Source organism: Patagioenas fasciata, chromosome 5 (assembly GCF_037038585.1).
Source record: "Patagioenas fasciata isolate bPatFas1 chromosome 5, bPatFas1.hap1, whole genome shotgun sequence".
Classification (NCBI taxonomy): Eukaryota; Metazoa; Chordata; class Aves; order Columbiformes; family Columbidae; genus Patagioenas; species Patagioenas fasciata.
The window spans coordinates 62738872-62764713 of record NC_092524.1 but is presented as its reverse complement, the minus strand read 5'-3'; the positions used below and the strand labels follow the sequence as shown (position 1 = coordinate 62764713).

The following is a 25842-nucleotide window of genomic DNA, read 5'->3' as shown; positions in this document are numbered from 1 at the left end:
TTAAAAGGCATTTAGATAAGGTTCTTAGGGACACAGTTTAGTGCTAGAGTGAGGTTATGGTTGGATTCGATGATCCTGAGGGCGTCTTCCAACTGAAATCATCCTATGAAAACTCAGCACTTGGGTGTTTTTGCAGAACAACGGTGACAAGGCCCCTCTGTGCTGCTGCTGCCGCATCCCTGTTTTGGGGGTGAAACCCAGCATTTCAGCCCTTCTCAGAGGGAAGTGGGCAAGGGGGCAAGAGGGCGCCTGCCACGGCTCTGCGGGCCGGCCCGCCAGCGGCTGAGCACCGGTAGCCAGGCCCTGGCCGGCCCGCACGGGCCCTGCCCGGCCCGCACGGGTCCTGCCCGGCTGAGCTCGGCCCTGGCCGCTGAGTTCGGCCCTGGCCGCTGAGTTCGGCCCTGGCCGCCGCCCTCGGCCCGGTCACCGGCGGCTGCGCGCGCCTCTCCCCTTCCTCCTCCTCCAGCTCTCGTCGGGCGCTGCCCCCGGCAGCGATGGAGGCCATCGAGGAGCTGGTGCTCCAACCCTGCACCTCCTCCCTCTACGTGCGGCCTTTCCGCCTCTGCTACCGGCAGGTGAGTAGCGCCGGCCGCCGGCGGCTCGCCCCTGTGCTCCCGCCCAGACCCTTCCCCCATGGCCGGGCTGGCCCGTCCCTCCGCCGCGGCTGGCCGATGGGGCCCCTCCCAGCTCGGCGCGGCGCGGAGGGGCGGGAGGCCGAAGGAGAAGGGCCGGCTGGCCCGGGGTGCTCCTCCGGTGTCCTGCCACCCCCCCCTCCGCCTCCGCCATTTTGGGACAGCGGCGGTGTCTCCGGAGGAGCCTGCGGCTCATGGCGCCCTCCCGCCCCGCACCGCCCGGAACCGCCCCCTGGGGCGGCTGCGCTGCCCCTGCCCGGCGGGGAGGGGGGGTCCAGGGGGACAGTGAAGGTGGCCCGGGACACTGGTGCCTGTGCAGGGCACTGCCTCGGGGTGTGCCACCAGCTCCTGCATGGGCGCTCTGTGCCCTTGGGTGCCCGCTGCCTCACTCGGCTTTGGGCCTGTCTTAACCCCATTCTGTCTTAACCTCGTTCGTTTTGGTTCATCCTTGAGCAGGGCACCTCTTGATTTGGGCCTTGCTTTGGCACAGATAATTAGATCGAGCCCGTTGCTGGCGAGCAGGTCATTACTTTCATTGCCAAGTCATGCCAGCCTCAGTGCAGGTGGGAAGCAGGGAAGGAAATCCCTTTCCTTATCGCATTTATATCAGTCTGAGTCACCTTTCAGAGGATCCCTGAGAACTGGTCCTTCCAACAGTGGCTGGAATGTTTCTAAACATATAAAGGGTGAGTGTCAGGAGGATGGAGCCAGGCTCTTCTTGGTGACAACCAATGATAGGACAAAGGGTAATGGGTGCAAACTGGAACACAGGAGGTTCCACTTAAATAGGAGAAGAAACTTCTTCTCAATGAGGGTGACAGAACACTGGAACAGGCTGCCCAGGGAGGTTGCGGAGTCTCCTTCTCTGGAGACGTTCAAAACCTGCCTGGACACCTTCCAGTGTAACCTGATGTAGGTGTTCCTGCTCCGGCGAGGGGATTGGACTGGATGATCTTTCAAGGTCCCTTCCAATCGCTGACTTTCTGTGATTCTGTGAATGCGCAGTGTGAAAAGTTAAATCATAGAATGTCCTGAGTTGGAAGGGACCCACAAGGATTGAGTCCAACTCCTGTCCCTGCACATGACAACCCCACAGTTCACACCGTGTGTCTGAGGGCATTGTCCAGTCTCTTCTTGAACACTATCAGGCTTGGACCCCTCTTACCCAGGTAGAGGTGTGGAAGTGGAAATGCAGAAGAATTTGGACAGCCCTAGAAATGCAGGCTGCAGACCACACCTTCTCACTCTTATTCCTTCTTTACTTTGCTTTGAAACTCATCAGTTTAAAAGGCAGAAGAGGGAATGTATATGGAGGAGGTGTGTTTAAGTCCAAGAGTGAGATAAAATGCAGAAGAAGAAAAGTAAGGGTTCAAATAGCTTGCATCAAAGCAGATGAACTGATCTTTTTTTTTTTTTACCTTTTTCTAATGCATTTTTAACATGATTTTCCTAAAGAAATCTCTTTTCTCATTGATTGGCATAAGTAAATATTTTGATTTGCGAACAGCTGAAAGCTTCATACTGAATTACTTCTTTATAGATAGAAGAAAACTTGAAGAATGTTCCTTCATGTTCTGAGTTTTTGCTGGCATAGTTTATAAGCGGCAAGTCCTTATTCTTAATTTCATTTTCATTTCTGAGTCATGTTCTATTTACGTGAAAAATGGCATTTAATTAAAATGTACAAAACAGTATTGCAAAATTATATTTAATTGAATAAAAGTGCCTTAAATGCGATGAGTATGGTAAAGAAGCAATAAGGATGTGTTTGGCCACGTGCTGTGATTTCACAGAGACCAACATTGCCACCAAAAGAGGACGACTTGCCCTTTCTGCACGTCTTGCTACTTCCCCTCCATGCACGAGTGTTTGTGCAGCAACAGTAGCTGCAGTCAGGGATGTGGTCCAGGTCAAACCTAATCTGGCCAAAAAAATAAGCTGGTTTTAACCCAAACAAGGTCTCTGATTCCATTCAAATGCTTGTGCTGGCAGAGAGGAGGTGGAAATGTGGTGGTTAGGGATGAGTGTTTGGGGGCTGGTTGAGGGCAGAGATTGTTTCACTTGGCCACAGCACTGTCTTAGAATGAATGTGCACAAAAGCTGGCTTGGGTCCAGCCTACAGAGAGCTGAACAAGCGCACGACTGTCTACACCTTTTGCATTTAAAAGCAGACTTACTAACCAGAGGAAATACTAAATATTCTTAGTCATTTGACTACTTGTTTCAAAGACATTTCGCCCTGCTGAAAACCTCATTAAATACCTACACAGTTAGCTGTCTAAAATCTAAGGGAATTTGGTGCCTGATCTGCTGAAGAACTCCTGAAAATTCCACCGCTCCTTGAAAACCGAAAATTATTTCTGAAATCTAGCCCTTGATCTTAACCATTTTATGCTGAGTGGGTCTTCTCCTTGGCCATTTTTTTTTAATTATTATTTTTTATTCCCTAGATGGAAAATGAATAAAAACTTTTTTTCTTCTCCAGTCCTAATTGGTGCTGTATCTGGAGTAAAACTTGTTTCCCTGTTCCACAAATTCTCTGCACATGTTTGCAGAAGTTAACCCAAACCTAATAAAAAAGTCTTTCTGAAAAACAGAGTAATTTAAATTAGGAAAATTTAAATAATGGCATTTGCTGCACTGTGAAAACAGAAACTAGTTTGGATACTTTATGCAATATGAGGCATCATGCTGTGATTGGAAGGCTTGGGATGATCTTACGGGTACTTTTTGTGATGCGATAACATGTCCCCTGTGATGTATTGCAGACTGAAGAAGATTAATTGAGACATATTTTTGTGTTTATATGAGTGGAGGAGATTTGGGCATTGAGGACTGAAATTTCAAAATCTGTTTTCAAACAGATACTTTCCTAAACCAGACATTGGTACTTCAACATAAATCCTCTGTCCAAGGATGTATATAGAATGAGAGTTTTTATTTTGTTAGTTTGTTTTGGTTTGTTTTTTCAGCTAATACTTTCCTGTACCAATAGGAAATTGAAAGAAATTCTACATACAACATGTGGTTTTAAGATTATTTCTAAGCATTCATGAACACTAACGTTACAGCATTGATTCCTAGACATTTCATCATGAACGTGCACATTGCAGCATTGATTCTAAGACATTTCATCTGAAAATTATGCCACTTATGTGGATGAAATCTTGATCCCATCGCTACAGCTAAAACGTTCAAGTCTTCAGCGGTTAAACATAAATTTAGATGTAGGTGATTTGTATCATGGTTTACCCTGCTAGTCTGATTTTATCCATTCAACTCGCACCCCATTGAGTTGTAAACCACTGTTGTTCTTGCGGTTTTCCAGACCACCAGAAATCTGCAAGACATCAGAAAGGGATCCATCCATTCAGTAATGCTGAGTAAATACTGTTGAGAGCCCACACAGGCTACACAGGCGAAGAAGATTGTGGGTACACCTGATCAAGAGCGATGTCAAAGACTCAGGTGGTCTCCTACCTGTTCATCAGAGGCACTTTAACACATGCAAAATTGTAGGCCCAAAGATTGGATTAATGTTTTGGCCGGCTGAGTATCTACCGTGGGTATCTGGATGTTCAGACAGGGAGTTGTGGGCACACACAGAAAGAGAGTTCTAGGTACTAGGATCAATTCAAGCGGTTACTGTCATGTTAGAGAAAACTCCAGCAATGTCTTTCTAGCTTTGTGCTTGAGACCTAACTTTCCCTGTGTTATAAGAGCTTGAGTCATCCTTTGGATTGAACCTGTTATATTTGTTTACATATAGAAATATTCTCCTGAAAGACCATGAGAAAAATGTAGGTTTCTGGCTATTGAGCTGATTAGTAGTGAGGGTTGTCTTTAGTCATAGGAGTTCCTGAAGTTACAGCAATTTATGCCCACGGTGGATCTGCGCTTTTAATGGGGGGGATCATGAGATCTTTCCATATGAGGTGTTTCATCTTCCTCTTCCTCCACCCACTCATATTTTAAATGAAAGTTAAGAGCTCTGAATGTTTGCTGTAGAGCATAAAAGTAGGTGTACACCCTTCTGAAAAAATTCTGGGTTTTGAACCATGAGAATTGAGGTGACATGCAGCTTGGTGTTGGGCATCCGAGCTATGGGGGATAGCCTGGCTCTCCGAACAAATCACTACACCAACCACTTTTTAAACTTATTTGTTCTGTCTCTGTGCGGTGCAAAGGTAGAAATGGAAGTGCAGTAAAGAAGTAATGGAATTCAGCAAACTGTAGACAGATCTGGTTAGGGCCAACAGGTACAGTTTAAAAATATGTTCTTCAAAATAGACATCTAACAGTTCCTCAAAATGTTTCTCACCTTCTGCTTGGGATTTTCAGCTGTCAACCCGTTCCTCAAGATGGGGCCCTCAGTCAAGTAAGGTGCGTTATTTTAAGTGAGGTGGCCTGAGGGTGAGGGATGGACAAAGTACCTCATGTAGCCTGATGAATATCCTCTTCATTTTGTCAGTAGGAACCCTGTTTACATATTTTTGTTCTGCTTGGTACTAAAAGAAGATAATTCATTTATTTCACATATAGGAGAGCATCTGGCTAGTTTTAATGTGTACTTGTCCTCAAAGTGCGAATTGATTTGTTGTCTAAAGTAGCTTTAAAACAAACAAATAAAACCAAAAAATGCCATATATCACCTCCTGAAGAATGGCTTCTTTACCAGAACTCCATGGTAAATCTCTTTTCACTTTTTCCTATTGAAGTTCTTCTGCTTTTCATAAATTATTCAAGAGACCAGAGAGATGGCTAATGAGAGATTAACTCAGTGCCCAAGGGCCTGGGCATTTCCCTGGGATGTGGTAGAGTCAGTCTGCAAGATCTTGCTTCAATTAATGTTGCCTCCCACATCACAGGAAAGTGTGCTCACTGCTGAGAGCACATTTGTGTGTAAATCTCCAGCTCTGTTTTTTGCGTGTTAGCCTGGCACTGGCCTATAGTTCAGACAGACCACATACCAAGTTTAAGAATTCTGCTGAGACTTAAGTTATGAAGTAGACTCTGAGTAGTAACAGTTGGGATTTTGGGCAGCATTAAGTATCCAAATGGGAATCTGGTTTCAACATAGTTGTCTTCATCAGCACCTGAGCAGGGATTTCCGTGGTTCTGCATGTTGGATTTGGAGCCTAACACAGGGTTTTGACCGACAGAGAGCTCTAGTGAATCGTGCCATAGTAATTTCCGAAGTTACTGCATGCAACTGTTTGTCCCCGTGCTAGTGGTTATTAGCCTCTGAGAATCAGTGTAAAGCAGAGTAGTTTTGCTCCAGCTCTTACCTCTGCTATTCCAGTTCAAACTCACCTCTATCAGCACTTTAATGTAAATTACTGAGCTTTGCATACAACTAAGTACCTTTCCTTTTTTTTTTTTTTTTGTGACTTCTGTGTTAGGAAAAGTGTCCTTCAACAGGAGGCAGAGCATCAGCTGGGGGAAGCATGTAGTTGGGGGAATAATATCGAGCTGTTACAGAAACAGTTGCCCAGAGCTCACATTTCAAAGCCTTTGTGGATCTAGCCTGGACTCCTGTAGCTTTGTTTTTGAAGGTTGCTCTGGCAAGGGAGCTCTTGCCACTGTTTCCTTGCATTGTATAAACATATATGTGCATTCTGCCCAAGAACTTTTAGAAGTTTGCTCCTATGCTAACATCAACTGTCAGTAATTTTGCCAGTATGTATGGGAGTTTGTATTTTAAATCTATGGAATGGTGAATGGGCATCTGTTTCAATGATGTGGAATAAACCTCAAAAACTCCATGAACCATACAGTCGGTAGCGGTAAACTGGAAGTATTTGTCCTTACGTGAGCTGCATGTTCCATCTGAACTTCAGAGTAGTCCACTGCCTGAGCATCACATATCCTCATTGATTTAATGTTTGGAATAATTCATTTTGAAGTTGAAAGTGAAAAATGCTCCCTTCAATTTCATTTTAATGCATGATGTTTTCACTCAGTGTTGAGGGAATTCATTTATAATCTCTTTGAGTTTTACAGCGATTCCAAAGTACTTTTCAAGACTATTGTAGATTTTAACACATCATGAACTTTATAATGGGTAGAAAATGTACCTCAGAAGTAGTGCACAATTCATCAGTGAACAAACACTTTCTTATTTCTATGATTTGCTGCTGCTTGCTTTTGTGACCATAAGCAACCACTCTGTTTCTGTGTCTTTACAATTTAACTGTCTTGGAGATGCCATGAAGATTAAAACCCTGATTCTATGTATACATGCCGAGAGAAGTGAGGCCTTTATCATTAATATAATGAAAACTTTGATGATGAAAAAAGCGAAGTGATGCAGTGTTACAATCACATTAACAGTCTGATTGTATAATCTGATGTATTTTTTTATATGGTAATGGCAACATGAATATGCCCAGCTATCTGAAATATTATCTGGAACTTCCGTCTGCTTTTTTATAAACATAAAACATTCTTTTCTATTTTGACAGTTAAAAATTATGCTGTTGAGGGAGTAAACAGATTTTTAAGTTACCTGTTCAAACAAGTAAGTCTTCTGTTGAATCTTCAAAAGGCTCCAGTAGTAAGAAATATGCTACCGAGTAATACATTTATTTGCAGTTCATTTTGTCATAGCAGTAGTGCAATAAAAGGAGATGCCATTTTCGCTCCAAAATTTGTCTCATATCCTTCAGCTTGTCAAGTCTGTTATGTCAGTATATAACATTAATCTTAAATGCAAACATATCGCTTCTAGCTCAGGAAGTCCCTGAGCTGCAAATTGCAGGAGGCTGAAAGTATTTTAGCAATATATTCTTCCTTAGGCATTTTGGCTTCTGTCAGAGGTAGGATCCTGGAGGAGACAGCTTTTTGATCTGACTGCTGCTGTGTTAACTGGGAATTATGGTTGAAGTGCAATATAATTCTTTTATATGGGTGAAAGAAAAGAAACGTGAAGTTTTTGTGATGACAGCATTAGGGATTTAAATACTGAGGGAACATAATTTCCTTTGAGTGAAACAGTGTTCTTTGCAATTAGAGCACAGGTTTAAGAAAAGAAATAGTGAATCTAGGTGTATCTGCCTCTGGCGTATACCTTGAAGTCAACTCTGGAAATTTGTACAAGTTATTTTTGTATGAGACGTTTTCAAATTACTGAATGGGGAAATGAGAAGAATTAGTTAATAGGAGAAGTAGTTGAAAAGAACACTAGTACTCATTCTTGTTTCAGTGAATATTATGTTGTATTAGTCTGAATTTCTTTATCCAGCATACTTTGATAAGTGAATGTAGTGTTCTTTGAAGTAAATACATGAAAAGTAGTTGACAGTGACAAAACTTCACATGTTTAGGTCAGTCATATTGAGATTTAACAAACTTATGACAGCAAATGTCACTTATTGGAAAGAATAACGCTCTGTCAAGCATCTTTTGTAGCATCCTTGGATGGGGCTGAAATGTGTCTACACTTGCATAAATGAATATTAAAATCCCATTTAATGTCATCAATAGGTAGACTGCTTCAGTTACTGTGCAATAGCTACGAAGTTAAGACTCACTATTAGGAGGTATGTAAGTTGTATTTAGCTTAAACCAGTGTTTTTCGAGTTCTGATACATCGCCCATTGAGGGCCATTGGGCTGCTGGTAGGTCATCCATATGAGCCGACTAAGAATGCACATCAATTATCAGTGGATTTTAATGTGCTACCAAGGTCTGCAGCTTCACTGGAAGATGTTTCCAGGTCTGCAGATGGAGAGGTTGAAAACCATCGGCTTTGACAATCCCACTCCGGTAGCCTCATCTGCAAGGGCTTGTCTACACAGGACTTTCCTGATTAACTCCATGTCTCATTCTACAACAAAGAGTCTGGTTCTGTTTACGTTAAACCATTTTCAAAGAATGGTTGCACTTTGAATTCATACCCTACCTTAATCCATGTTAACTTTCCAGTGCGTGCCCTAAGGGAGCAGTAAACTAAACTGAATGACTGCATCCACACAGGGGTTTAATGGAGTTTAACTAGCAGAATTGAAGTTCAACAAGGTACTTACTTCAGATTCATTTTCTTTATGTCCTGGTATAGACAAGCCCTAGGAACGAAAGTGGTTTAGTTCTAAGTGGATGAACCATGTTATAAAATCCATCACTCAGATTTGATTGTATTTTTTTGTGTGAAATAAGACTACTATGGGATATAAAATAGGCTTTTTTGACTTGTTTGGTACTGTCTCTTTTGTAGTAATTGCACTTAGATCTGAGAAATAAAGTAGTATTCATGTTCTTCAACAACTAAATGCTTTATTTGTTTTTCAGTTTGGATCAAAATACATATGTTTGCTTAAATAGCAGAAACTTTTTCCCTGTACAAAAAGTCTGTCTTCTGAATCATAATTTCAGCTATGACATTATGTGTATTTGGTATGTTTTAAAGCAGATGAACGCTGTAACATTTTAAGTGTTTATAGCAAATCTGAATATTATGCAAATTAGACATTTTCTGTAAATGGGAATGTTCTTGAAAATGTCTGGCTTTGATGGTCTATATGGGATGAAACCATACTTATATTCCTGAAAATGCAAGTGTGTTTTAAATAACATTTTTACCTCGACTGCTGCCATATTTAAAATACACTTGTATTTTCAGCTGTAACTCATAAAAGATCAGCTCCTGTGCTTTGAAAACTCTACACAAGTTGATGTTGCATAAAAAAGGCATGCTTTACATAGCAGGCATATAAAGTTAACTGCCCCTCTGGCTTGCATTCAGATTAGTTATTCTTCATAATTTTTAACTAAAGCAAGTTAAAGAACTCAGCTTTTTGGTACCGTCCTTCAGACATTGATCAAAATCTTGTTCATGCAGTAACACTGAAGTTTCCTGAAGTTTAAACAAAGTAAAGCTCAGTTTTTCTTAGTGGTCAGCTCATGTCACACTAAAGCCCCAACCACTGATCAAAACAGCATTAATTATTTGTTTCACGTCGCGGTTGCTGTGTCAAAATCCTTTAAATACCTCTTGGAGCTGAGAGGGAATCTCAGGGCCTGTGACAGAGCAGCTGGTCTGGACATGGGCTGATGCCCCAGTTGACAGGTTGTTGGATTAGAAAGAATATCAAAGGCAGCGAGTAAGATTAGGGCTAAGTGAACATCTGACAGCAGTTTGCAGCAGGGGAGAACAGATGATAAACAATGGGAGCGGGGTGCGTGGGGGGGTGAGAGGTGAGAAGGCCATGGGAAAAGTGTGGCGGCAATCACTAAAGCTCCAGGTTGCTGAGCCTCATGAATAGAACAGGAAATAGGATTTGCTGGGACAGATGTGCTGAGCGGTGATGAATACATTATAGGGAAATGAGGCTAAACTCCTAAAGGTGAGAGACATTCTTTCTCTGAAAATAGAAAAAAAGTTTACCCTCCTGGAGAAGTACGCATTAATACTTGAAAACAAATGCAGAAAGAAGTATTGATAATGGTAAGTTTAATTAAATGGTTATTCTGCAGTAGCATTCATGATGAACTCTAGGTCTTGTACTTCTAGCATAACAATCTTAGTGTTATCACAACTATTTATTTTAAACCCCAAATTGCACAAATGGTAGAATAGTTTGAATCATGGAACAGCCTGAAAGGGGGCTCTGACTGGATAGTGCTCAGATGCATGTTCTGTATCTGGCATATATTATATAGCACTCATAGAACATATGTTTGATCCTGCCACCATTAAAAGAGAGTTGTACTGACTGATCTTGTGAGGTCCTTCCAGCCTTACTTTTTTTCAATTCTGTAAAGTGATGGTGTGCTTGTAGAAAATGATACATAACTGTTTCCATTCCGTAGCATATTGTTTCTGTACTTCTCAGACTTCTTTTAGTTTATATTAGTGATGGATTCTTTTCCAATATTTATGATATAATTCTCTCAGAAAGACAACAGAAGCTTTTTTTGTGGTTACTGATATGACTGTATGTCAGTTCACTGACTTAGAATTTCTTCTGTGGGTGGTTTTTTTTAATTTTTAAAGAAAATTTCATTAAAAAAATCTCTCATTAACATTTTGATAGTTACTACTTCAGCAAGAGGATTTGCAGAAAGTATGATTGTTGACATTGCTCTGAGAAAGTATCAATATGATTTGTTCTCAGTCATCTAGAAGTTTATTCCACAGTGTATTCTTCCAGTTTGTTTTACAAACATGAGCTCGCTAAAATAAAGCAGAAACACATACTGTGAGAGTCACCAATTGGAAAACATAAAGCTCAATGGTGTAAGGACAAGAGGTGACTTAGCGGTAATGGGAATGCCCGCCATCTGTCTTGCCTGACCTCAGATCTCTCCCATGTGCTGCCCCTCTCCTCGAGATGAGGAGACGTGTATCTGGCCTCCTTTAGTCCTTCTTTGCTCCTAACCATGTGTACTATACTGGGGCTCTAGCTCTCAAAAGAACAAGGTATTCTAACTGAAACCTGGGATGAATAGCTATGTCCCATAGCCCAGCCTCATGGAAGTAGCTGTTCATGTTGCAGAAATGCCATGTGTGGTATTGTGACCACAGCGGCATCGCCTCAATACAACAATTAAAAGAGTCCGTAGAGTTCTGAAGTTCCAGAAGTTCCCCAAAATGAGTGATCAACAAAGATTGTACTTCAAGTGGCCATAATAATAAAGAAATAAAATGGTGGTGAGCGTAGCAAAACATAAATAAAAAGGTATGTGTTACTGATTCTGATCAGCATAAGTACTCTCCTAATAGTTGTTTTCCATGAAACTTTGATGTCTACAGTTTCAAGAAACTGTAGCTGGAGAACTCACTATTTGTTACAGGCAGTTCCCATTTTTAAAGGGTGGTTGAAGATTATTTGCAGTTGGCTTGCATACTTATTTAGTTTATATTCTGTTACAGGGTCACTGTCATCATGAACGTTTCAGAAATACTGCAGTAAAACATAGAATTGTATATAAATCACTAATCAATTAATCACTAATTAATTCAATTAATTGAATTCTCATTGTATATGACTTCTAAGCAACTGTTACATTTCTCTGTACCAGTACTCTCTTTAAAATAGATGACAGGTTAGAAGATGTTTTCCAGTTACTTCTTGAATCTTTCTGTGTATTATTTTCTCCTAACAGGAAGATGATGAGGAGATGACCACCACTCTGGGAATCAAATGTCCATTATGTCTACCAAAACTGAGAAGTAAAAGTGAAATTAAGAAAACAGCAAAACCCAGAGTTAGTTGCATCTGTCACTTTGAACTGATTTTTAGGGGGATGGGGAGAAAGGAGAGGATGAAAAGCCCTGAGGATCTTTGTGAGGAGCGTCTGTGAGAAAGTCTTAGGAGAAAAATCTAAAGATTGTTACTAAGCCTTGGCTTCTATTAGCCCCCCGCTGCTGTTCTTCATCAAGTTGTTTTAATGGCTTTCAAAGCAAGTGAGTGGAAAATGGTTTCTCTGGAACTTTAAGGAGACTGAACTGAAAACTGTCATTGCTTTATAAGTAAAACACATCAAAGATTGATGGAAGAATTGCTTGTTAAACACGTTGTAGATTTTAATTAAAAAAGGGGAGATATCATAAAAGACATCAGATCATGATAGCTACCTAGAGGTGAAAGTTTAATGGCTTGTCATCTACTCATGAACCTGTGTTAAGTATCTCTTTCATAGCTCTTGTGACCCTCTGTGTGGGTGTGCATTACACAAGATCTTTTTTTTCCGAGATGGTTTTCTTTCCTAATGCACAAAGGCAAAAGTACACAAGCATTAAAATACAGGTGATGGCTACTGTGCTTTTTAATTTTATTTGTCCTGTATTTAGGGATTATTTCTTCTGGTATTTTTGATTACCTAGTTCTTCAAATTCTTATTTATTTCTGAAATACTTATTTTCTTTGTGTTGCAGTGTATAAGATTTGTTCTACGTGTTCAGTGTGTGCAAACTACATTTGTGTATCATCTAGAAATTGTGTGTTTCTTATTGTTAAAAAGAATGTGCCTAGAAAACAGCATTTCCACTGACACGTTGAGCTTCATTCTTCTAAGCCAAATGGTTGTTCTGGTATGTCGTGCTGCAGATGATCAAGGTGCTTATTTAGTAAGCAAGTACAAACAATTGTTTTAAAAGACTCGAAGAATTCCTCAGCAAGCTGATGAAGCAATACCGTGTGTTATTCACACTCCATCTTAAGTTTCCAAGAGTGTTCCATGCTCTACTTTCAGTTTCATTTTGCAAGTTCTTTCTGGAGTTAAACAGCTACACCTGTGCATGATTCCCACTCTAGATCTGGTTCTTAATGTAGAAGTTTGTTTTTCCCAAGAACCTAACGTGATGACTGTAGTTACTGGATTTTCTGCACATGATATGCTTAGAAAACATATATATCATCAAAAGCATAAAATCAGAGTGATTCTGTAAGAATTTCATAATGTACATGATCATTTAACTTAGTTGGAATATTGATTATGCAATGAACTACATGGAATTTGATAACTCGGTGTTATTATTTTAAGGATTATTTGCAATGATATTTGTTATTTTAGCTGATGTCTTAATTAGCTATAATAATTATCTGTGGACTTGGAATAGATGTAGCATTTTCTTTTGCTGCATAAAAAGGTTCTAGACTATAAATAGGTCTGGACTATGAAAGGCCAGACACTAAGATCCTTATCACGTATTTTTAAAAACAACTGATATCCCAGCCTTGCTGACTGCAATGGTATTTTTGTGTCTCTCATTGGTGAGGCCATGTCTTCACTTGTACTTCTTAATCAGACTTCAGGCAAAGGCTAAAGCAATTTCACTAACGGATTTTATTTCTTAGAAAGTAAGGTGATTGGAGTTACAGCAGTTCAGTGCTTTTTGAGCAGAAATTACATGTTCTGACAAACAGAGCTGGAAGTCAAGATGTGGTAAAAATAGGGGAAACAGGTTAATTTGTATATTGAGTATAATATTGTAAATAATTTAAAACTCTATTTAGAATATGAACCTATATAGCTCTTGTATATATTCTTATCTTGAAATGCTGAAATAAACTGTCACTGTGGGCTTAATTCCATTTTGCTTTGGCTTTAAGACATACCTTTGTTATTATTTGGTCACTTAAGCTTGATGAGATTTTTAAGCAGCAGGATTAGAAGACAAGTTGTCTATCAAGTCTTTTGGCAAATCTTAGAATTTCCTACGTACATCTGCACTTAGCACTCTGCTTTCAGCATTGTAACATTTCTGACACTTTAAATTATTGGACATAGGTAGGCAGTTTCTGGCGTACTTTGTCTGCAATGCTGGTGTTGCTCTTTAGACTGATACTTCATAGAGCTGCTTTTTGTATGGCCTAAAATTTGATCTGTAACTTGTCTGGTCTGTACCACTCTGATAAGTTAGAGAGTAATGTGAGATTACTGGCCTCCTATTCAGTGAAACCAGTCAGTAATAATTAGTACAGAAATTACTACTGTAGTACTTGATGGGATAGTTCCTCCAAATTTGAAACCAGTTTGTCTCCCTGATTGTGTCTTTAAACCATCATTTTTTCTTGTTGGAGAGAGATGGCTGGAGAAACCTATTTCTTTTTATTTTGTTACTTTCTCTTTGATCTATTTAGGAGTTAAAACCTCTTGGCAGAGCTCTCACAAGACTCACAGGAACGTACGAGCCTCCTGAGAGCATCACGGTACGCTCCATAAAGATTAATTTGTAAAAGTAATAATATAAATGCCAAGATTTAAGTGTAAGAATTATGTTGGAGGGGGTGGGAGAGTAAAGATTTAATCACACCCAGGCGCTGAAAACAAGCTACTTAGGGAAACTATTTCACTGAACGGAAAAACTGTTGGATTATTTGCTTTTGAAGTATTTCTCAGATGAATGCCAGTTGGCATTGTGTCTTCCCCCCTTTGTCTGTGCATTCTTCTGCAGCCCTCCCGCCAGAGCGGTGGCATGTCGTCCAGCTCGGCCTTCAGGGGACGACAAACCACACCTAACGCTTGTGCCTTGGGGAGAGGATGAAAGGAAAAAGAAGTAACTTTCTGCAGTGTTTTGTATACATTTTTGGTCAGAAAAGTGTGTCTTAATCTCACAAGGGAAGGTGTGTAATTGCCTGTAGTACTTGTGGAAGTTAATTGTTCATTCTCAGACCAGCCCTGCTGAATCTGTGGAGCGAATTTGTGAACTTCATTCTTCCCCTAAGGTTTTAGGCTCTTCTGTCTGTGCTGCGTTCATGCCGTTGCATGCTCAGGATAAAGTCTTAAAGCTTAGGGTATCACGGTATTCTGTTGAAGAAGCCAACAGAAAAGGCAATAAATAGTTTTTAACGTGCTCGCAGTATTCAGTACTGCTGAGGAGACATGCTAAAAATCCCGGGACCTTGTCTAGGAAAACACTTGCAGTAAGCGGTAACCTTGAGTTCCTGTGAGACTCGGTGTGCAGGAGGCGTCCTTCCCTGCTCTTACCTCACCATGGAGACACCTCGGTGCTGCACCTGGCTTTGTTCCCAACTTTGTTGAAACTTAGGAGCTCCCAAGTGCTGCTTGCTAACCTTGGTTTATCTGGTTAATGCCAGTTCTTTGTTGGCGTGTACCAGACTGATGTGTGATGCAAAGTGTACAGTTCATTGAGCTATAGTGTTCCTGCATTGATTTGATTTCTGCATCAGAAATATTTTGTCCCTAGTAAGTTAAAAATAAATGAATAGATTTATTAGTTTCTTTTTAAAATCTTACTTACATGATCTTAGGTGTTTCTTCCCAGGTGCATTTGCAAAACCAAGTAACTTTGAAGTTATGCATGATAGATTGTTTTCTGTGTTGTGTTGTGTTTTGGTTTTTTGTTTTTTGGGTTTTTTTTAATCCAATTTTAATGATGCAACAGTCTATACACAGGCGTTCTCTTCTCACTGTTCTGCTTCAGGTGGCATAGTTGGTAGCTTTTGTTTCTGAAATTAGAACAGCATTCATCAGCTGTGGTGGAAGAGGGATAGGTGGAGTGGAATTTGTAAGAGTGACTGAAGAGGTAATGAGAAATATTAGGCAATTGATGGTGGTGATTTGCATTGGCTGCAATACCAGTGGCAACTTAAACTGTGGTTTTATGCTGTTGTCAGTGTTGTTCTCCTGAATGGCATAGTGAAATTAATGATGAAAGGACAGTCTCTTTCCTTCCTCTTTTGGGTGAGGGTCATGACCTAGGGTAGCAAAGGAGAAGAAATGATGCCTGTAGGCGTAGTGGTTGCCTTGGGTATGATGATTTTAAGATTCATTTTCTCCTTCTACTTGCTGTACTTGTGTTTGCTTCTCTCCCTGCTGTGCCTGCAGAGGTGAGGTGAAGTGAGAACCCTAAATCCTGGCGAGGTCCATGAGGTGGATGTCTCTCTGGGTCAGACATTCTACATGAGGTTGCCTTCAGCAGTCCCAAAATCTTTGGGGTGCTATACCAGTGAGTGGTCAGGGGAATCACAAGTTGTGGGATTATGATTTGGATCAAAGCCGTGTTTGTCCAGCATCATTTGGAGAGTCCTCTGCCTAAGGGGTTGAAAGGATATTTTGACTAATCAGCACACAGGAGGAGTTCAAGAATATCAAGTGAGATTTCCCATCTACCGTGGGGTCTGGGACTCGGAATGGGTACTTTATACTGAATCTCCCTCTACCTTGAAACACCTACTGCAGACAGAATTGATATAGGTATGTTATGACAAGAGCAGAATTATTTCCCCTGCCTGTCATTAAATATAACTAGTCTGAAATTCCAGTCAGGCCCTTTACCTTGGTAACTTTGTGGTGAAAAGAAGCAGCTGCCAATGGGCCAGAAAAGGTTAAAACAGGTTTGCTGGAGACATTTTAAATCGATTTTGTCTCTTTACAATTTCAAATTAAAGCTTATTTTTCTTCTCGTTAGCTGTGACTCAGCACAATGTAGCTGTTTGGAAAATGTTGTCTTAAGGACCTAGGAGTGTAAGTGCCATTTTACTTAGGAATTTTCAGGAATCACTCACTGAATTTCACTGAGGCTGCATCAGGGAGCAGAGCAGAAGTAGTTTTATAATCTTAGAACAAATACTGCAGTTTAAATCTCACCACAGAATATGGCATTATGCAGTAAAGGTGTTTAGATGTTTCTTGGGGTTTTGGCATTTGCCCGAAATGATAGCGGTTCAGAGTAAAGTCTAAATTCAGATCTTCCATCTTCCCAGTGAGTGCCTTAAAAGTGGAGGTTATTGAATGCTGCAAAGTGCTTTCTTAAATCTCGTCTTTTGGAGCTGTCTGTGAATTATTAAAAATTAAAGCAGGGATATGAACTCATGTCTCCTGCTCCCCAGATTCATTTATTACTGAACTACAAAGGCCATGTTTGTTTGTATGTTTCTAACTCCATGAATATGTAACAATTTATACAAATAAGGAAAACTCCAGAAAAATAAATAAAGCACAGAACACCTAGGAGTTCTCAGAAGCTCTCTGGTTGAGGTATTTCCCTGGCTTTTATTCTCTGAGCTGGAGCAAGCAGATGTGCCTCCTGGACCTGTGTTTCTCAGCCTCCCAGGTTGTTCAGGGAATTTTATTTTCCCTTGATGTTCCCTGGATGTGTAATGTGTACAATGAATTAATAAATAAATTTTAAAAAGTCCATGCTTCTTTTCTGCAGGGATGTGCTTTTGTTTGCCCTGATACAGAATTCAGAAGACAAAACATTACAATTTCTGATCATGATTTTTCCCAAGACAATTGTCTCAATTGCTTCTAGCTTCTGATCCTCTTCAAAGATAGGTGTATTAATCCCATTGAACAACATAAAGTCTAGGGTGTCCGTAATTATTTGCCAGATCAGAACTGTAGAATGTGAGATGTGAAATTAGGGCAGTTGTCCCTCTTTTGTGTGGCACGTACCTTTGTGCAGTGGCAACACGACTGGCAATGGAGGTTTTTTGGTGCTGAGTTGGTTTAACCGGGTGACATCTTACCGTGGCTCAGTGTGTGACTACACAAATGTTTCTGCTGTTTTAATACCAGACACCAGGCTGAAGCATGGAAATTACGGACATAAGTGGCTATGTGAGATGTGTAACACATCTATTTGAAAGTACAGTATTTATTTACAGAAAAGTATTTTGCTGTCACATCAGCTGAATGCACAGTTTGCAAATGATATTGTCTCTGTCGAATCATCTTTCATTGTTAGGAAAACATTCCTTAACTATGTCCAGTGAAAGTTTCAGATTTCATGCTTTACTATGACTCTGTGGAAAAAGTAGTGTTAGTAATTTTGTAAATATGGAAAGTGTATGTTCCTTTTATCCCCGCAAAATACAGAAGTTTGACATAAACTTCAAAGAGAAAACACAGTTTAGTGAAAATGGGAAAATACATACATCAAAATTCAATAATATGACAGAAATTTAAGTAAAACACAGAACAGTTGAATGTTTGGTTTAAATTTTGTCATTTGTATGCAATAACTAGAGTATGCTAACTATACCTATTAGCAATTGGTTCCTTTCAACAGGATTGGAGTTAACCTCCTAGTACTAGGAAAGTCCCATGTGTGTCTCAGTTTATAACCTTAAATTATATGCTGACCTCAGAGTAAAATGATGTAAGAAAAGTCATAAATTTGACCTTTGTGCATATCGTGTTTCTTAACACAAGCACTACATCTTTATTCTTTGTAGTATAGATTTCACTGTGCTACTGTGTATTTGCCTTGGAATCAAGTGTGTTTGATATGGATATGCAATTGTTCTTAATAACAGTGTATATTAGAAACAGAAAAACAAGGAGAGAAAGGAGATTTGACTTAATTTAGTTTACTTATATATGCTTAATTCTCATGTTTTATAAATTTCATTCAAAGGTAAGTGATCTTACTGATAAATGAATGCCAAGCTAAACTGCAACAACTCCATTGTTGAAAAGTACACACAAAAACCAAACTGTGACCTGTAAAGTAAACTTCCAGAGGATTATAGGAGAAAGTTTACTTACACATCAAGTATCTTAGTTGTAATTGTTCTGGCAGTTGATGTACATAAAATGAACAAAGTGGGTTGGCCCAGTATTGCATTAACAGTTGAATAAATTAATGCCTTCTCCATTGTTTATTTTACCTCCTAACGTGTGAAGAAATTGCACCTTTGAACAGTAAACTCTATTGCCATAACCATCTGTTTGCAGTTTCATTACAAACTCCTACCAGAATAACCCTCACTTTGAAGAGAAAATTGATATGGGTTGTAAAAATTACAGTCTATGACCTTGGGTTTTATGTCTCTTGAGGTATCTCTGGTGTGGTCTCCATTAGTATACATTATGATTTCTTCAAGAAGTACCTTTATGTCTTCCAGCTAATTTCAGATAAGAAGTCCATGCCTCAAAGAGTTGGCTCTCACATTGAGCTGAGCACCCCTGTCACTTGTTCAAGATTCTTAAACACAAAATGAATGTAATGAAGACCAGAGCAACTTTGCCCTGCCCAGAACTGCTGTATTAGCTGGAGCTGGCACGTTCTTTAGTGTATAGGATGATTGGTCCCCATGAACTTTGCCAACTTAGTCTTACTTCTGAAATTGATAATATTGTAAATTAAAGCCAATTAGCAGCAGTAGTATTTATGCTTCAGATAGAATGTTCATTCTTAATGTTGAAAAGTCATCAGTTTGTGTATTTTTGGGTGAAGATTCCACAAAAGTACTAAAACCAGTCATTTCAAACTGGAACGTTTAAATATGGGTAAGTTAAAAACTGCAAAATTATTTGTAATTATGATGCTTTTAAAATTAACATTCTGGGTAGTTTAGTAATGAAATCTTACAAGCTTTGTTTAAAAAACAGACACTCTCCCCCTTCCTCTTGAGCTTAAACAGCGGCTTGTTTAAAAAACAGTCAAATTCCATAACACTTAAAACTCTTTTGAAGTAGTTCTTCAACATCAGCAAGTAATTCTGCAAATTGCTTTTGAAGATGAGGCTTCATTTAGGCCAGCATGTGCAGTCTGACGGAGTGCCTTAGTGGGTGTGGGACTGAAAGTGGAGTTTGGGCTTCTTTGTGTGTCTTTCTCTAGAACATTCCTCATCAGATAGATCTCTACCCTCCTGGAGTAATTTTGAGTAGACCAAGACTATTCTTATTAGTAGTTATTGGCGAAATCTTGGTGTGTATATAATAGAGTTACATCCATGAATTATTAAAAATACATATTTTTTTCATCAGGTTTTATTATGGAGCACTGTTTATTAGGCAGATCAGTACCCAGAACCAGCTTGCTGTGTGGTTGCACAAATACCAACGATGGGGTAGGGGCAGAGCAGAGATGTGGATCTGGGGTAGGAAAAGGGGAAAAGGGGCAGCCTGGGTTCTCATTGACTGATTTACATGGTTATGGGGCTGCAACCTGGGACTGAGCAAGCTTAACAGCAACACTTTGCATTTAAATTAGTAAAATTAGTAGTTGTGTAATATGATAGCCAAGCATAAGACAATTCCCTAATACTGCTGTATACATTCAAAAGGGAAAAAAAAAAAAAAAGAGAGCCAGGCACTGAACTAATGCAAATTAAAATGATTTTATTGATTTTCTTATTTTTTATAATTGAATTGCATGGCTTTATGCCAGCTGAAAGCACTCGCTTTCATTTTGAAAGATATGCAATACTTTCTATGAAATCTGTAATTATATAAAAAGAAGACAGCTTTCTCCCTGCTTATCACAAATCATACCTTTAAAGTAGACAAAAAGCCTGTGCTAAGTCATTATTTCAAACAGATTTCATATGCAAAATAGCCTGTTCAGGACAGGGCTTTTCTTCAAGATGAAAAAATAGGATGTTAATTGTCCTTGAATATTTTAATGTTCCTTTGCATTGTTTTTTTGTGGATAAAGAAGATTTTTAGATCCAGCATGGCAGCTCTCAAGCTTCTATAAACAAAACCCCATCCCACTCACTTATTAATGCAACAAAAATATTCAACAGGAATCAATGAAACTTTTAAAGTGTACTGAGCAGGTATTTTATTTTATTCTTATTTGGAAAACTTCACAAGTCCAAACTTGATTTAGCTCTGATTTCTGTTCTTCATACAGGTTTCACAGTATCGTGTTGACTACTGATGCCTTATCACTTTAAATAAATGGCAAACTATAGATTTTTTGGGGTCAAAGATTTTTTTTTTTTTTTAATTTATTAAGATAATTTTTCTTCATGGCATAGTGCTGAAAGTACTATGAAAAATATCCAGACAGTGCAAGGTAATTTGGTCACTAACTGTATGACAGGAAAGTGAAAAGCATGAAGTATTTAGTCTCGAGTTTGTCTTGGAGGTTCAGCTTCTGTGGGCACATTGGTGTGGGCACATTGGTCTGGACACTGAAAACTTTATGTATTGATGATTTATTACAAAGAGTTATAGCATTAATAATTCAGTTGGCAAGAAATGGTTTATATTATACTATAAATCCTCATATGATTCCACTGAAGACTGCTACAGATGTGACATCAAATTCCATTAAGCTGAAAAAAGGAAATGTAAGAAGGAAGTCTCAACTGACAGGAGCTCTTTTATGTAGCAAGTGGAGAAAGGAAGGAAAGGTTCCTTTCCAGAGGGACAAGGGCTTAGCTTTTAGCATCCAGTATCTTCTTTCTTCTGGGTTTAGCACAGGGATGTCTGCTCTGTTTGGCCCAAGAACTGGGACTCAAGCAGAAGCAGCATCTAGGTCACATCTTCAGGGCCTATTTTCCCATTGTAGGAGCATGTATTTTATAAACCAAAAAGTAAGGAATTACTGAGTTGCTTTTTGTTGTCAATTTACCTCTTGGCAGATATTATTGGTCATTAAAAGGTGAATATAACTGAAAAGCATTAAGCTAAGACCAGTTAAGGAAATAAAGGCGTCAGGAGGCTGCAGGAGCTGGCTGTGTTGGTGCAGATTTTTCTGTGTCTTACTGAGCCAATTCCTTGAGTGTCCTGTTCATCCAGATTAACCTGATGAAAACCCATCTAATAAAGTGACAAATTTGGTGTTGTCTTGCTGTGCGGTTCTGGATGACAAGTAGACACCTCAGCAAGAGAATGCGAAGTGAATTTCCAGATAGATGCACTGCTGTGCACATTGATGTTAAACTGTGTAGATGAATTTACAGAAGATTGGTTTAATGTGAAACTGAGTGCAATAAACAAGTGTTACACGTTTTTAAATTAAAAAAAAAAAAAGAACAACCTTTCAAAAAAATTTCCAAGAACAGAGAAAAGCAAAATCTGATTATTCCCTTCGGGAGTTTTACTGCTTAGTTACATGTAAATCATTAAACAGGGACCGCACACTTGCTTGGCTTTGCTGACTCTGGTTTAAGTCCGTTATTTGCCAATTAATTCTCTATCTGTTTTTCTTTACCTATAGTGTTTTCTTTTATTGCATGACAAATGGTCATAATCCCTTTGCTTAAGGACATGAACTGCTTTTGTGTCTTGGGAGTGTGAAAACAGAGTAAGTGGAGGAATGAGGACAATTATTTTTATGTTTTAATTGCTTCAGCTTCTCGAGTTTGATTTTTTTCACAAACATGGAACATCTACTTCTTGGGTGACTGCTTTAAACCCAGCCCAACTGGTAGAGGCTGGGGGATCATGACTGTTGTTTGTCATTTTAACCCTCATGACTTGTGCATGTAGCTTATCTATACCATAATGTATTTGTCTTTTTTCCTTAACTGCCCGTTTGTTTACACCAACTTTTGTCTGGGCTCCAACTGAACTGTAAGATCATTGAACAGGAACTGTTCCCACTACATATGTTTAGTGCCTATCACAATGGGTCGCCAAATGTGACGTTGTCTCTCCTGTAATGTAAACAGTAAGAAGTTAATCATTGTCATGGATGGATTTTTTCCCCTCTCCTTTAGTGGCATAAGTTTGCTTATTTTGGACATATTTTCCCAACAGTTTCAGTGATCTGCCTGCTTAGCCTGTTGCCAGTCTCCTCAAAAATTTGTAATACAAGGTATGAATCCTTTTTACTGAAGTGATTTTGGTGACTTCACAGTTCTTGGCAACTTCGTCTGTCCAAACAGAAGTTTTCTGTGGATAAACATGGGAGATAACAGTGAATCACAGAATGTCAGGGATTAGAAGGGACCTCAAAAGATCATCCAGTCCAATCCCCCTGCCGGAGCAGGAACACCCAGGTGAGGTTACACAGGAAGGTGTCCAGGCGGGTTTTGAATGTCTCCAGAGTAGGAGACTCCACAACCTCCTGGGCAGCCTGATACAGGCTCTGTCACCCTCACTGAGAAGAAGTTTCTTCTATTTAAGTGGAACCTCCTGTATTCCAGTTTACACCCATTGCCCCTTGTCCTATCATTGGTTGTCACCAAGAAGAGCCTGGCTCCATCCTTCTGACACTCACCCTTTACGTTTTTATAAACATGAATGAGGTCACCCCTCAGTCTCCTCCAAGCTAAAGAGCCCCAGCTCCCTCAGCCTTTCCTCACATGGGAGATGCTCCACTCCATCATCTTTGTTGCCCTGCGCTGGATTCTCTCCAGCAGTTCCTTGTTCTTCTGGAATTGAGGGGCCCAGAACTGGACACAATATTCCAGATGTGGTCTCACCAGGGCAGAGTAGAGGGGAAGGAGAACCCCTCCGACCTACTGACCACCCCTCTTCTAATACACCCCAGGATGCCATGGGCCTTCCTGGCTACAAGGACACAGTGCTGGCTCATGGTCATCCTACTGTCCACCAGTGGCCAGTGTCTTAATTTCAGTAGCTTTTAAGATTATTACATACTTAAATGAGGGAAATAAAATAGGAGAAGCTTTAACTAGATTTTGGATAAGTATCATTTCTGCATCAGTCATGTGTTACCTGTCCAGTGCTCATAACAAGAAGTTTGGCTGTCATTTAAATCAGTGTAAATTCATCATAAATTTTTATTTTTGAATGGTCTGAACTCCCAACGGGGTAACTACAGGAAATCTGTGACTGTAAACCTTCGTGTTGAGGATTCATTTTACACATCCCTGTATAATGTTGTATAACAATTATTACATAGAGTGAAAGGAAGCATTTAAAGAAGTTTTGGGAATGTTCTTGCACAGGTTATGCTAAAATGTTTTCAGTTCACTCTTCAGAATATAATAAAATATATTTTAAAATATAATAATATAAAAAAATAAGAATATATACAAAATTAATAAAAGCTAAGAAATATAAACTTTTAATTATGTGAGTATAGAACATGTATGTAATACAGGGTGCATGTATGTGTTTCAGAAGCTATCAATTAATTATTTATACCTAGAACAAGGAAAGCAAACTTCTCTGTGCTGCTGCTGGACTTCAGCTCTCGTTCCTTGAAAGGAGGCAGTTCGGTGCCCAGATACGCATCAGCCTCTCTCCTCAGGTAGCCAGCTGTGAGGTAGTGCTTCTGTATTATGAGAAATAGTGAATAATTGTTTCATATTTGCCATCTCCATGCCATTTGTGATTTTATAGACTTCTGCCATGTCCCTAGGTTGTGTTCAGCTGCATGGGATTGCCTGCTGCTCCACTGTCCTTTTCCTCATCACAAAACTCAGTAGTACTAGGAAGGTGCAGCTCTTCTTTATAACTGGCGCACCATAGTTCTAATTCACTTGTGTTGTTTATAAGCAGATCCCATTCTTTGGGACGGTCCTTGGTGACGGCCCTTGGTGGTGGTCCTTGAGGAAAGGCCTGCATGTGTCTCTCTAAAATTGTGTTTAAGTACTTATTCCCTCCATTTGATCAAGCTGCATCTACAAATAAATTGTGGGTCCCAATGCGCCTGTACATAACAGTAGAGACCACAGCCTCTGGGAGTGTTTTGAAGGCCGAGGATGGTATCAGTGTCACAGTGAGTATTGATGCATCTGGAGACACTTTTACCTGATGTATGAGCTGGTTCAAGAGCTTCTCAGGTGACAGATCACGTATAGGTGCTGCCCTCAGAGGAAAGGGGCAGGAATGCATTCAAGCTGCCCCAATGAAGAGCAGAGGGAATCTCCCAGGTGACTTGTTTCAGAGCATGTCCAGGTTCTGTCACATGTGGAGCACATCCAGTATCACCATAAGATCATTGTCAGTGAACGTTTCTTCCTACATTGTTAGCAGAATGTGTCCTTTTTATCTTTATTGGCAAGGCTGGCCTAAGTCTCAGGCAAGTTTCTCTAGCAAACAAAGTTATCCTTTACATAGGTATCCTGACAGCAATTTGACCATGTTGCTCACATGTTATAATGCCTAAAGCAGTGGAGGAAAGCGGAGGATAGCATTAGCTCTGGTGCAGTGATTTGTAAGGCATTTTAGGCAGAGACAGTGTAGGTAGGAAATTCAATGGTATTTTGATTATAGGCTGCAGAAGAGTCCAACTTGTCCACAGCAGATAGTGTGAACAGGCTTCTGTCTGTGATTATGGCAATTAGTAGGTGCAGGAAGAGTCTTAGGAAAATTATTTCAAGGATGGAAGGAGAACAGAGAATGTGGAGCTCAGGTGTGGGTGGCATCATAAGCAGCTCTCTGCTGGCAGGAGTCACATCTGCTGAACCTGCATCCACTGTCAACACTTGTCTAGCAGAGAGTTCTTCACAGTGCATGGTTGTTCTGGAATCACTTGAACCGAAAGAGGAGTTCTCCTTGTGCAGACTGTCAAGCAGGTAGCATATTGTTGTAATTCTACATTGTCAATGCCATTATCAAGTCGGTTTTGTAGGCAAGATGAGCAGGACTTGTGACACACATTCAAGTAGCACAGAAATGGCCATTTGCGCTCACTTTTCAGAATGGGGGGAGGACTGTGTTTAATTTGGGTGCCTTTTTGAGATATTGTCTTTTTGACACCCCTCAGCTGCCTTTGTCAAAAACTTGGAAGAGTATTCCAGGGAAGCATTTCTGTGTGCTTCCTCTGTTGTTACATTTTCCTTTCGCTGTTAGAGACAGGATACTAGGCGAGATGGACATCTCATCTGACCTGATATGGCTTTCTTATGCAATTTGTACTTACGTAAGTAATCTGTCTTCTGTGTAATATGAAACGAGGTTGTTTCACGTGCTGCCTCTCCTGGAATCCTGCTCCAGCAGGGGGATTGGACTAGATGATCTTTTGAGGTCCCTTCCAATCCCAAACATACTGTGATACTGTGAATATATCTTTATTCATTTACACGTTCTATATGCACTAGTTCAGCATTGCAATATCACAGAACCTGAGCACTGAGCACAG

The 25842-nt window shown here is 40.0% G+C and overlaps 1 protein-coding gene across 2 annotated transcripts in view; it reads left to right on the top strand.

Moving 5' to 3' along the window:
- Positions 1-357: 357 nt before the first annotated feature.
- NUDT14 (nudix hydrolase 14) overlaps positions 358-25842 on the top strand; it is a 59179-nt gene continuing 33694 nt past the window's right edge. The window contains exons 1-2 of one of the 2 annotated variants that reach the window (XM_071809722.1): positions 358-575; positions 14219-14287. In XM_071809722.1, the coding sequence (XP_071665823.1) occupies positions 495-575; positions 14219-14287 (150 nt within the window). In that variant the 5' untranslated portion in view covers positions 358-494. The remainder of the gene's footprint in view (positions 576-14218; positions 14288-25842) is intronic. The other variant, XM_065839181.2, reaches the window with a different exon arrangement.